This window comes from Gossypium hirsutum, chromosome D09 (genome assembly GCF_007990345.1).
Source record: "Gossypium hirsutum isolate 1008001.06 chromosome D09, Gossypium_hirsutum_v2.1, whole genome shotgun sequence".
NCBI lineage: Eukaryota > Viridiplantae > Streptophyta > Magnoliopsida > Malvales > Malvaceae > Gossypium > Gossypium hirsutum.
In genome coordinates, this window is record NC_053445.1 from 50483153 (window position 1) to 50496481 (window position 13329).

The 13329-nt window shown below is 34.2% G+C and overlaps 1 protein-coding gene across 2 annotated transcripts; it reads left to right on the forward strand.

The window, feature by feature from the left end:
- Nucleotides 1-4669: 4669 nt before the first annotated feature.
- LOC107890567 (E3 ubiquitin-protein ligase PRT1) lies at nt 4670-11364 on the forward strand. 2 transcript variants are annotated; one of them, XM_016815053.2, is made up of 7 exons: nt 4670-6851; nt 8003-8031; nt 8109-8288; nt 8935-9324; nt 9418-9594; nt 10105-10229; nt 10779-11364. In XM_016815053.2, exons 1-7 carry the CDS (start codon nt 6703-6705, stop codon nt 11223-11225), a joined length of 1497 nt encoding a protein of 498 aa, XP_016670542.2. In that variant the 5' UTR covers nt 4670-6702; the 3' UTR covers nt 11226-11364. The 2 variants fall into 2 exon arrangements, with proteins under 2 accessions (XP_016670542.2, XP_016670543.2); XM_016815054.2 differs by having other exon boundaries at nt 6561-6851; nt 7944-8031.
- Nucleotides 11365-13329: the final 1965 nt, after the last annotated feature.

Here is a 13329-nt window from a genome sequence, read left to right on the forward strand (position 1 = left end):
CGAGGACGTAGGTATAATTTACCGAACCTCGTTAAATCTCTTGTGTTCTTTCTTGTCCTATTTTTCTTTCAATATTTGAGGGTATAATAGTAGTATTTAATTGTGCTATTAAATTACTATAGAAGGGATATTCTGTCTAAGGAAAGACTTGGTATTTAAGAGATCCATGTGATCCACCTCTCTTCCCTGGGAATTGAACTTTGTGTGATTTTTTAGTACAATAATTTACACGCTTCCGACCCTATTGGAACAACAAGTGGTATCAGAGCCGAAGGTTAATCGTAGTATGCTCTGTGGTTGCAGTTTGAACTGATCTTCCACATCAGAAAAGATTTCCTTAGGTATATTGAAAGATTATGGAGAAAATAGTCGGTGTAGGAGCTTCAACATCGTCCATGTGGACAAGACCGACAATTGCAAATGCAAGACTGGCCGTGGAGATCTTTGATGGCACGGGCCATTTTGGTATGTGGCAAAGTGAGGTTCTAGATGCCCTTTTTCAACAGGGTCTAGACATTGCCATTAATGAAGAGAAACCAGATGATGTACAGGAGAAAGATTGGAAGGCGATCAATCGGTTGGCATGTGGCACAATTCGATCATGCCTTTCTCGAGAGCAGAGGTATGCTTTTTCAAAGGAGACTTCTGCAAATAAGTTGTGGGTGGCACTTGAAGAAAATTTTTTGAAGAAAAACAGTCAAAATAAGCTCCACTTGAAGAAAAGACTGTTTCGCTTCACATACGTCCCAAGTACCACAATGAATGATCACATCACCAAATTTAATCAGTTAGTCATTGATTTGCTGAATATGGATGAGACATTCAAAGATGAAGATTTGGCTTTGATACTGTTGGGGTCACTTCCTGAGGAGTTTGAGTTCCTAGAAACTACTCTACTTCATGGCAGGAGTGATATATCTCTGAGCGAAGTTTGTGCGGCCTTATACAGTTATGAACAGAAAAAGAATGACAAACAGAAAAATTCAATCAGAGATACAGAAGCTTTAGTAGTCCGAGGTCGTTCATACACTCGGAAGAAAACTCAAAAGGGGAGATCAAAGTCAAAGTCCAGACTCGGGAAAGATGAATGTGCTTTTTGTCATGAGAAAGGCCACTAGAAGAAAAATTGTCCAAAGCTGAAGAATAAGGGAAAAGCTGCTGTAGATGCTTGTGTTGCAAAGCATGATACCAGTGACTCTGAACTATCACTGGTTGCATCATCATCGTCGTTCCATTCAGATGAGTGGATATTGGATTCGGGTTGTACCTATCATATGTCCCCTAACCGGGAGTGGTTCTCTGATTTAGTAGAACTAAATGGAGGAGTTGTTTATATGGGCAATGACAATGCCTGTAAAACGGTTGGGATAGGTTCAATCCAATTAAAGAATAAAGATGGATCAACCAGAGTTCTGACTGATGTTCGGTACGTGCCCAGTTTGAAGAAAAATCTCATCTCATTGGGAGCCCTGGAATCCAATGGTTCAGTTGTTACTATGAGAGATGGGGTTTTGAAAGTGACATCTGGCGCACTTGTGATATTGAAGGGCATCAGGAAAAATAACTTGTATTACTACCAAGGTAGTACAGTTATTGGAGCAGTCGCTGCAGCTTCCGGCAACAAAGAATTGGACTCAATACAGTTGTGGCATATGAAGTTGGGACATGCCAGCGAAAAATCCTTGCAAATTCTGGCAAAGCAAGGATTGTTGAAAGGTGCAAAGGCTTGCAAATTAAAATTTTGCAAGCATTGTGTTCTGGGAAAGCAAAAGAGAGTGAAATTCGGTACTGCTATCCATAATACAAAAGGTATTTTAGAATATGTTCACTCAGATGTGTGGGGGCCTTCCAAGACACCTTCATTGGGAGGAAAACACTACTTTGTTACTTTTGTTGATGACTTTTCCAGAAGAGTTTGGGTGTATACCATGAGAACTAAGGATGAAGTGCTTAGAGTTTTTCTTAAATGGAAAACTATGATCGAAAACCAGACTGGCAAGAAAATCAAGCGGCTTAGGACGGACAATGGAGGGGAATATAAAAGTGATCCGTTCTTCGATGTGTGCCAAGAGTATGGTATTGTTCGACACTTCACAGTTAGGGATACACCACAGCAGAATGGATTGGCAGAGCGTATGAATCGAACATTGCTGGAGAAAGTTCGATGTATGTTGTCCAATACTGGGTTGGGCAAGCAATTTTGGGCTGAGGCTGTGACATACGCTGGCCATCTTGTTAATCGTTTGCCATCATCTGCATTAGAAAGAAAAACTCCTATGGAGGTATGGTCTGGAAAACCGGCTACAGATTATGATTCCTTACATGTGTTTGGAACCACTACATATTACCATGTGAATGAGTCAAATTTAAATTCGAGGGCAAAGAAAGCTCTCTTTATGGGAATCACTTCTAGAGTGAAGGGATTTCGTCTTTGGTGCTTAAGCACAAAGAAAATGATCTGTAGCAGAGATGTTACCTTTGATGAATTTGCCACATTGAAAAAGGTAGCAGATAAAGATATTCAGACGAGCAATACTCCACAGCAGGTGGAGTGTACTCCAAAACAGGTGGAGTTTGAGCAGATGGGGATTTGCCCAGTTAATAAGTCTAATTCTCCAGCCACAATGGAGGAATTAGAGGTTGAAGAGGTTCTGACCCAAGAACCACTAAGTACACCAGAACCAGTTGCAGTTGCAGTTGCAAGGCCACGGAGAGAAATTCGTAAACCTGCTCGATTTACTGATATGGTGGCCTACGCCCTTCCCGTTGTTGATGATATTCCTATCACTTATCAAGAAGCAATGCAAAGCTTAGAAAGTGATAAATGGAAAAGCGCCATGGATGAAGAGATGCAGTCTCTCCGGAAGAACAATACTTGGGAGTTGGCGCAATTACCGAAAGGTAAAAGGGCAATCGGATGCAAGTGGGTATTCGCAAAGAAAGATGGATCTCCTAGCAAGAAGGATATTCGCTACAAGGCAAGATTGGTAGCTAAAGGCTACGCTCAGAAGGAGGGAATTGACTACAATGATGTATTTTCCCCTGTTGTGAAGCATTCCTCCATTAGAATTTTGTTGGCCTTGGTAGCACAGTTGAATTTGGAGCTAGCTCAACTTGATGTTAAGACGGCTTTCTTACATGGTGAGTTAGAAGAGGAGATCTATATGACTCAGCCCGAAGGATACACAGATGCTGGTGGTAGAAATTGGGTTTGTAAGCTGAACAAATCGCTATATGGATTGAAGCAATCCTCGAGGCAGTGGTACAAGCGATTTGATAGCTTTATGAGAAGGCAGAAGTACACAAAAAGCAAATATGACAATTGTGTATATTTGCAGAAGCTGCATGACGGATCTTTCATTTATCTACTCTTGTATATTGATGATATGTTAATCGCTTCGAAGAGCCAAAATGAGATACATAAGCTAAAGGCTCAGTTGAATCAAGAGTTTGAGATGAAAGATCTAGGTGAGGCCAAGAAGATTCTCGGCATGGAGATAAGTAGAGATAGACCGAGAGGCAAGCTCTGTTTAAATCAGAAGCAATATCTGAAAAAGGTATTACAGTGTTTTGGTGTAAATGAAAACACAAAACATGTAAGTACCCCACTTGCTTCTCATTTGAAACTTAGAGCTCAATTGTCTCCGAAGACTGAAGATGAAAGAGAATATATGGCGAAAGTCCCATATGCTAATGCAGTTGGGAGTTTGATGTATGCGATGGTGTGTACGAGGCCTGACATTTCACAAGCTGTTGGAGTTGTGAGCAGGTATATGCATGATCCTGGAAAAGGACATTGGCAAGCTGTGAAATGGATTCTACGGTATCTTCGAAAAACCGTAGATGTTGGTTTAATTTTTGAACAGGATGAAGCACTTGGTCAGTTTGTAGTTGGATATGTTGATTCTGACTTTGCTGGTGATTTAGATAAACGTCGTTCAACTACGGGGTATCTGTTTACTCTTGCGAAAGCCCCAGTGAGTTGGAAGTCTACCTTACAGTCTACAGTAGCTGTGTCTACTACAGAGGCAAAATATATGGCAGTTACAGAAGCTGTTAAGGAGGCTATTTGGCTTAATGGATTGTTGAAAGACTTAGGAGTTGTTCAAAGTCACATAAGTTTATATTGTGACAGTCAGAGCGCTATTCATTTAGCGAAAAATCAAGTCTATCATTCAAGAACCAAGCATATCGACGTAAGATATCACTTTGTGCGGGAAGTCTTTGAAAAAGGCAAAATTCTACTTCAGAAGATTCCGACAGCAGATAATCCCGCAGATATGATGACCAAGGTGGTAACAACAATCAAGTTTAATCATTGTTTGAACTTGATTAACATCCTAAGAATTTGAGCACCTTCAGGTGTATGGCGCTCGAGAGTGCATTTGTAGGCACTACAAAAGATAGCTTTATCGAATTTGGGGAGTTGAAGGAAGTGTGTGAAGATGTGATTATCCTAATCAAATCTTCAAGGTGGAGATTGTTAACATTAATGGGAGACAACATTAATGGCAAACAATACAAAGTGGTGCAAGTTTAGCACCCTAAAGTTGACTTTGAAAAAGTGGCATGGGATAATTTTTTTTTGGTCCTTGAGATAATGGGCTATTTATTGTTTGGTCCTTAAACCTCAACTATAAATAGGCCTTCTCATTTCTCATTTCAATTCATCCCAACCAATCTTTCTCTCTTAGTTTTCTCTCTTCTCCCATTTGAGAATTCTTAAGGAATTCTATTTGTTTGTAATACTTTGGAGATAGTAAAGTTATCATCTGGTGTTAGTGCCCGAGGACGTAGGTATAATTTACCGAACCTCGTTAAATCTCTTGTGTTCTTTCTTGTCCTATTTTTCTTTCAATATTTGAGGGTATAATAGTAGTATTTAATTGTGCTATTAAATTACTATAGAAGGGATATTCTGTCTAAGGAAAGACTTGGTATTTAAGAGATCCATGTGATCCACCTCTCTTCCCTGGGAATTGAACTTTGTGTGATTTTTTAGTACAATAATTTACACGCTTCCGACCCTATTGGAACAACAGTATGTATGTTATAGTTTAATTATTTCATATAGTCAACCAAATCACTAGTTTAAGAGAAAACTTTTTCTTAATTTAAGGTTTTGGATGAAATTATATTCATAATTTAAATTTCCACTACTCAATCTTCCCTTCATTGTAAAAAAAAAAAACTCATATTATATTTATATCGCATCTATATTATTATTTAAATTTTTGACTAAATTAGTGTCACGAGTTAATTGCCTAAGAATTTAATTAGAAAAAGATTAATTTACCCTTCCTATTAAACAATTATTATTATTGTTTGATGACATTTTTGCTTTTTATTATTTTATATAAATTTAAATTAAATATAAATAAAATTATCATATACAATGATTGAACACATATTCAATATATAAACAAATTTTTTATCATTACACTAATAATAATTAATAAATATTTTTATATAAATCATTTTCTTTTATTAATATAGTGTATATAAATAATATTATTAATTAAATTGATATCACAAATTAATTTAATATTTTAAATACGCAATCTTTACGAGTAGCAAACAAAGCAAACCGACAAATCTCTTCATAAGTTGAGAAAATTAATGAAAATACTTTATTGGAACAATACTTTAGTTTGAGACAGAGGTGCAGCAGCTACTCAGTTTGCTCTAGGCTAGACTTAGAAGTTAAAATTTTCAATACCAAACCAGCGTAGGCTCATTTACTGTTTAATATATAAAAATAATATTATACTTTTATAATTAAATTTAAATATTTTTTTATTATCTTTAAGTAATAAAACAGGTGAATTGGGATTCAATTCATGAACATTTCTAGTTTGAGAATTCATTTAGAATATTTTGAAATTGAAAGATTAATTTAAAATTTTGATTTATAGTTTAGGGAGGTATGATGAAATTAAACATTTTATTTATATCTAATTTTGGTAAATTATACTCACTAAATTATTAGTAAATTAATATTTTAGTTACTCAATTTTAAAAAGTTACACAATGGTTACCGAACTATTCAAATCTTTTCATTTAAGTTATCATACTGTTAAAATCTCTATTATATGACCTTTGTTTTCACTGCTTGCTCCAATCTAAATCTTTTCTTCTCTTTCTCTTGTACAGTTCGGGTTTTTTTCATGAAACAACATTGAGGATCACAAATTTATGAACTAAAATCCAAAAAACTTTTTTATCCAATCTTCCATGTTGAATGTTAGATCGGCTTGGATCCAAAGTATGTCATTCTACTCGTCGATGGTTATTAATCTACTGTACCAATCGTTAAATCGTCACTTAAAACTTACTAGTCAAACTTTTTAACCTAATAATCTAATGACTTAAAAAATAATTTTTGAATAATTTAATATTTAAATGAAATTCTCCTTTTTTTTTTTTAATAAGTTACCAAAATCTAAACTTTGGGCTAGTTTACACATCTAATTTTCAGGGTCTTAACATTTTCTCCATGGATAACACATTTTTTTAATTTCATTTTCATAGTATAATACATAAACAGAGAAAAAACATTAAAAAAAATCTGTGGAAGCAGAGTGTGAAAATAGGTAGGTCCAAGTAGGGCAGAGCTCAGAAACGCAAAAGGCGTCTTCTCTTCCACCAGCTTGTTGGCCTTCTTCTTTCCTTTCATCTTTCTTTCATTTTCAGAAAAAAAAAATGGAAAAAGAGGAGAAAATCAATGTTAATATCGATGAAACCCTAACAGAAACAGAGAATGAAGAACATGTTGAAGATGAAAAAGAAAGACTTGATGTTAACCTTCCACCTGAGGAATTTCCAAACGAGTTCCAATGTTGCGTTTGCTTGTAAGTTCCTTTTCCATTCCCTCCTCCTCCTTTTCATTTTCATTTCCTATAATTACAGCTTATATTATTGATTTTCTTTTCTCTTCTTCATGTGTATGTATTTATATATTGACGATTTATTTAGCATGATTGTTTCGAGTTTATCATCAAATTATGTGATCTCTGAGAATAATCTTATTCGAAGGATAGTTTAATTGTAAATTTTAGAATTTTAGGAATTATATTTATAACTGCAAACTCTAGGGTTATATATATCTGAATTTATGTTGAATTTAGGTTTAGAAAGTAGGAATTGGAGCTATTAAGTTATCGAGGTTCGAAACATTGACTGTGCTATGTATTAAGTTGTTTTGTCCCTCTTTTTGTTAGATAAGTTTTAGAAGAAAAAGAACTTAAATAAAGCTCAATCTTAGCGAGTTTTTGGTGCCTCTAACTTTAATCTGAGCTTTATTTATTGGTTTAAGCATGTTGTGAATTCTTTGAAGGTTGAAAACTGGAGCTTTCTTTTAAGCGATGAATCTCAGTATAACGATAAGCTTGTCAAAACCAATATTCCACATCTGGCTGTCTTCTAACTGTAGCAACCTTATGGTTGTCTAATGGCTTATTTGTAATCATTTGCAGAAAGTGTGCCTATCCGGGAACTTGTGAAATTTGACAAAAATGTGGATAATGTCCATTTCTATGGGAACTTGTTTGCTTCATTGCTCTGTTCCTTTATTTCTTGTAATACCAACATATATAAATCATAATTCGCATTATGCTTGTCAATTCTTTTCAAGTCAAGTTTTTGGGTAGTTTATGAGCAAATAAGAATCATAATACCCATCAATGATCCGAAGTTAATAGCTACATTGTTCTGGTTCTTCATTTTTCTCAAAGGACCGTATCTGACATCTGTGTCTGACGAATATTTGGACATGAGTATGGGATATGACCCTTCTAGGACCCTCCAAATAAATGAAAAATCTTAGAAAATTTTTAACATATTTTGTCTGACGCTCACACCTAGTAACTTAGGTTAATAGTTTAGTCACAAATCCTATATGGTATATGACTTCTTACAATTTGTGTGTACTTTGTGGTTATTAGTTTGTTGGAGCTCTATTTCCTTGGATACCTTCTGAAGGTGATTTCCTTTTGTGTTCCAGGGAACTCCTTTACAAGCCTGTTGTATTAGGTAAGAAGGCAAAATGCTCGACTAACTTCTGATAAGTAATTTTACCTGTAAGCCGCCTTTACTTTCCATATTTGCAGCCTGTGGCCACATGTCATGCTTCTGGTGTGTCTATAATGCAATGAATCATGTTTATCAGTCAAATTGCCCCATTTGTCGGTGCCCATTCAATCATTTCCCAAGTGTCTGCCAATTGCTGCACTTTTTGCTTCTGAAGTTGTATCCTATAGCCTATAAGAGAAGGGAAAGGCAAGTCCAAGGTACCGTTGTTTCTTCTTTCTCCTTTTCTTTAAATTCTCAAAAATCTGTTAACAAATTATAAGTTTGGGGGAAAAAGGTTTGTTTCTATCATCTTTTAGTCAATGACCCAACTCTTCTGAAAATTTTATTGAAGTTCTTAATTCTCAGATGGTGGAGAAGTGTTTAGTTTTCTTATGAAATTGATCTCTTCTACTAATGGTAAATATTAACATTGATGAACTCCAACTTTGCTTTAGAATACTAAAGATACTTATGCTTTCAATTATGCGAATTATGAACTAGTTGCATAATACTAATATGCTCCAGTAAGAGCTGAGGAAATCTTTAAGATGCTTGGAAGAAAAACTTTTAATCGTGTTGCTGAGTTCCACTGAAAGATTTGTGATAAAGAAATTCACATATTAGAATGACTTTGCTGCCAAAACCCAGGGAGAAGATATTAGCATGCTGACTAAAGATTTTTATTATTATAAGATGGGAAAACTTTTCTTCACAGATGTTGTGATCAGTTTCATTAATTACTTTGGTGCTTGCTCATTTGAACCCCCCTTCCCCCCAAGAAAAAAACTTCCCCACGTTGGAAAATGATGATGCTTTGTGTTTTCTTTATTTTTTTTTATGTCCTTTTCTTGTTTCCTTGTGCAGAAGAAGAGAATGAAGCTGGCCGATTCTCACTTCAATTTGATAAAAATTTAGTTGAACCAATGCCTTGTGAGAATTCAGATATTTTCAGGAATAACCAAAACCAGCCTCATCTTGAAATGGACATTCATTCAGAAAGTTGTTCTAAGGATCAGGAATCTTCCTCATCCAGAGATTCACTAAAAATGACCATGCAAGATGAAAATGGTATGGCAAATAAACCGACGACATCTTCAAAGGACCCTGAAGTTTCTAGAAATGAACCCAACGAAGGAAAGAGTTGGATCCAAAATGAGTTTGAGCATAAAGATCAAAAGGTTTCTATTGCCGATTTACTCTGTGCTGCATGCAAGAGGCTGCTTTTGCGACCAGTTGTTCTCAATTGTGGCCATGGTAGTATATATTCATTTTATCTGTTGTCCCAAAAGCCAAAGGTTTAGAGGATATTGTTGTTGATCATTTACTTTAGTTTCTTCTTTGTTGCAGTATATTGTGAATCTTGTTTTCTTATTCCAAAAGATGAAAACCTTAGGTGTCAAGTCTGTAAAAGCTTGCAACCAAATGGATTTCCTAGTGTTTGTTTAATTCTGGAGCAATTCTTGGAGGAGCACTTTCCTGAAGAATATACAGAAAGACAGAGGACTTTACTCAAAGAACACAGTTGTGAGCATCTTACTCTCAGAATCATTGATGATGTTTATCTCATTTATTTTGACCATCAATTGAATTAGGCTATTTGGATTATTTTCACTTTGCTTTCATGTCCTGTGAAAAGATAGAATTTAAACCCTATATTCTTTTCTCTTGGTTTCTTTTGGGGACTTTATCAAGAGCTAAATAATTATAAGAAAATGGGGTGGAAAAGCTAAATATTTAATTAACACCTGAAGCTGCTTGGGTTGTTCTTGGCTTTCTCTCTCCCCTCAAATGCTTATGCATCTGCAGACACTCAAAATACTCTTATGCTTTAATTGAATCTTTCTTGATGAAAAAAAAAAATTGTCTTCTGTTTCATGCATTGTTAACCTGACAAGACAACTATGTGTGTTTTAAAGTACTTCCTCTGTTGGTGACACTCCCCACAGGCTTGAACTTCATAGATCATTTTGATTAATTAAGTTTTACCACCTTGTTTTCAATTTAACTCATTTCTGCCATTAAACTTGGGCTCAGGTTCAATACAAGCTCAACGAGATGCAAAGCGGTCAGCAGCATCGATGTCCATGGATTTCTACTCATCATGGTTTCTTGGCAATGGGCCAAAAGTTCATATCGGAGTGGGCTGTGATTATTGTGGGGTAAGTTTTCAGTAATTAGTACTAAATTAGCGTAATAGGTTTTCCAATATTGTATTCCTTTTATTTAATTCATTATTGATATGATAACTACAGCATCTCTTTTTGGCTTTTGCACCAAAAAAAGTAAAAATAATAATAACCTTTTGTTAGAAGTTTATTTCATCATACTACTAGAGGATGCGAAACATACTATAACTGATTTTTGAGAAAGGAAAAGAAAATCCCTATATCCCCTTTCTCCCTCTACTTACGTGCTTGATATTGTAATTACAGGTTGAGATCTAGAAATGGTTATTATTATCATAGCCTATGGTTTTATTAGCATTCTATATTCCTATCATGCTCACCAAATTTAAAGCTAAAGCTCTTTTAGGTTAAGTCCTTGTTTGTTTGTTTTATATCCCTCGGTTGGAGAAATTTCTTCTGTCATTTTCGATGCCACCACAAAGTGGATGGTGGGTGATGCTACGATTTGTAATGCACACTGTTATGTCCTGTTGTTGGCAGACACGTTTAATGAATATGCCAATTTCTTACAATTTGTTGCAGATGACTCCAATAATAGGGGAGAGATACAGATGCAAAGACTGCGTGGAGAAAATAGGTTTTGACCTATGCGAATCATGCTACAAAGCTCCAGCTAAGATCCCTGGTCGATTTAATCAGCAGCATAAACCCGAACATCAATTAGAAATTGTACAGCCTTTAAGCCTAAGTGACTTTATATCCAGGCTGACCTCGGAACAATCCGATGATGATATCTCAGATGCACCTGGACATACCGATGATGCTTCACATATGCCTATGTTGTCAGCCAGTGTTCAACAAGATGAAGGTGATGGTTCTCAAGACCCTGAAGATGTTTCTCCTTCTCTGATTTTATCAGTTGATGTGTCATTGGATCAAGAGGATGACTCTGATGATCCAAATGATAATATTTCATCAGATACGATAAATCAAGGGTTTAATCCTGTTAATTCATGCAATTACTCTTAGAGAGTATGCATAAAAAAAGTTTAGGGCTGGAATTTATGTATTTATAATTTCTTCCCCCCCCCCCCTTCCTTTTTTTCCTAACCACAGAAAAAACAGTTGTGTAATTCATAATCCGTAATGGTGATAAAATTATTGCTTAGATTTTATACTTCAATACTTTGAAAAGCATGATTTTACTTTTATCTATATCACTTTTTTCATATTGGTATTCAAGGTTTATTTTTTATAATTTTGAAGTCCCATATCATCGGATTTAAACTAAATTTATTTCTGACGATTTAATTATTTAATTATAATTATTGATATAAATTCAATACCCAATACCATTTTTCGAATGCAACACACATGGAAGGAAAACGAATTGGATAACATTATACATTAATCTTTAAAAATACAATATTTTTTCATTTAATTAAGGTGTTAAAAAATTTAAGTTTAAATCATTAATATTTTTGAGGTGCTAAAATTAAAATATTATCGTTTTTTTTTAAATCCAAAAGTTAAAATATTACCATCTAAGAAAAGCTTCATATATTATTCTTTTCAACAAACAAAATAATTGCCTTGCTAGCTGAATTGGTTGTAACTTTTTGTTACTAACACAAAGGCGAACCTGCCGGACAAATAAGTTATTATTTATTTTTTTATCTGTAAGTTGCACGCAAATGTTCCAAAACAAACGTCGTTAATTCCTAGGCGTCTAATGGGGTAATTTCAAAATAGTCACCTTTGTTTGCTTCAGATTACATTTTGGTCACTTATGTTTGAAATGTTACATTTTAGTTATTTACGTTATCGTTTTTGTTACGAAATAGTCACTGAGTTGTTAACGACTATTAATGGTGTAGCGGCAATCTGATATGGCCTATTATTTCATCATATCAGACTAAAATTTTAGATCAAATCACACAATTAATCCCTATATTTTTATTTTTTAAAACAATTTAAATTTTTTTTCTTTTTATTTCTTTACTCTTTACTCCTTTTATTTTTTTCTCCTCTCATATTCTTCACTACATAATATGTGTCTAAAATTTGAAGGTTAAATGTTAAAATTAAAATTTTAATCAAATGTCAATTCATCACTGCAAAATAATTTTTATTTTATTCAAAGTAAGAAAATTTAATAAAGCTATTTGATTTTCCTCTTTTTTTCGTCCTCTTCCCCCTTTATTCCTTTTTTTTTTCTTTGAATCTTTCAATTCATGTCTTCTCACCTCATAATCCCTCGTTTTTCCTTTTAGTTTCTTAGAAATTTTTGTAGGGTTTCCTTAGTTGGGCATGTAAGGATATATTACTTACAACTTTTTTTTTTCATTCTTCTGCTTGTTTGAATCTTGTGTTATTTCATCTTTATTCATCGAATTAGCATTCATATTTCTCATATTTCGTTATATAAAACGTTAATTTGATCTTACCAGACTTTTTAGTTTGCTGCTTAGCTTTCCCAGCGTAGATTTTATGGTTTTTTTTAGTCTTAACATTTAATCTAGATTCATGTTATTGCTTGCTTACTTATTTCTCTTATTTCAACTTTGAGTTTTTTATTACTATTCAAGATTAACTTAAGAATTTTTGTTGTGTGTAATTATTAATTTCACTCTAAATTTTCTTTAGCCCCAAAACATGGGGTCTAATACACCAATTAAATTTAAAATCTGTTAAATTTTAACATGATTCATTCAACTGTAGAAAAAAATGAGTATATATCTCAACACCCCCAAAACTGAAAATTTGTCTGAAGATGGTGAGGATGATGGGGTTAAAATTTTAATTTTAACCTTTTAACATTTAGACACAATATTCTGCAATGAAAAGTATTAGAAGAGAGAAAAATAAAGGAGAAAAAGAGAAATTTAAATTGTTCAAAAAAATAAAAGTATAGGGACTAGTTGTATAATTTAATCTAAAATTTTAATTTGATATGATGAAATAACGGGCCACGTCAGATTGCGGTTACACCATTAACAGCCGTTAACAACTCAGTGACTATTTCATAACAAAACGATAGCGTAAGTGACTAAAACATAACCTTTCAAACATAAGTGACTAAAATGTAATCTGAAGCAAATAAAAGTGACTATTTCGGTAGTTTACCCGTCTA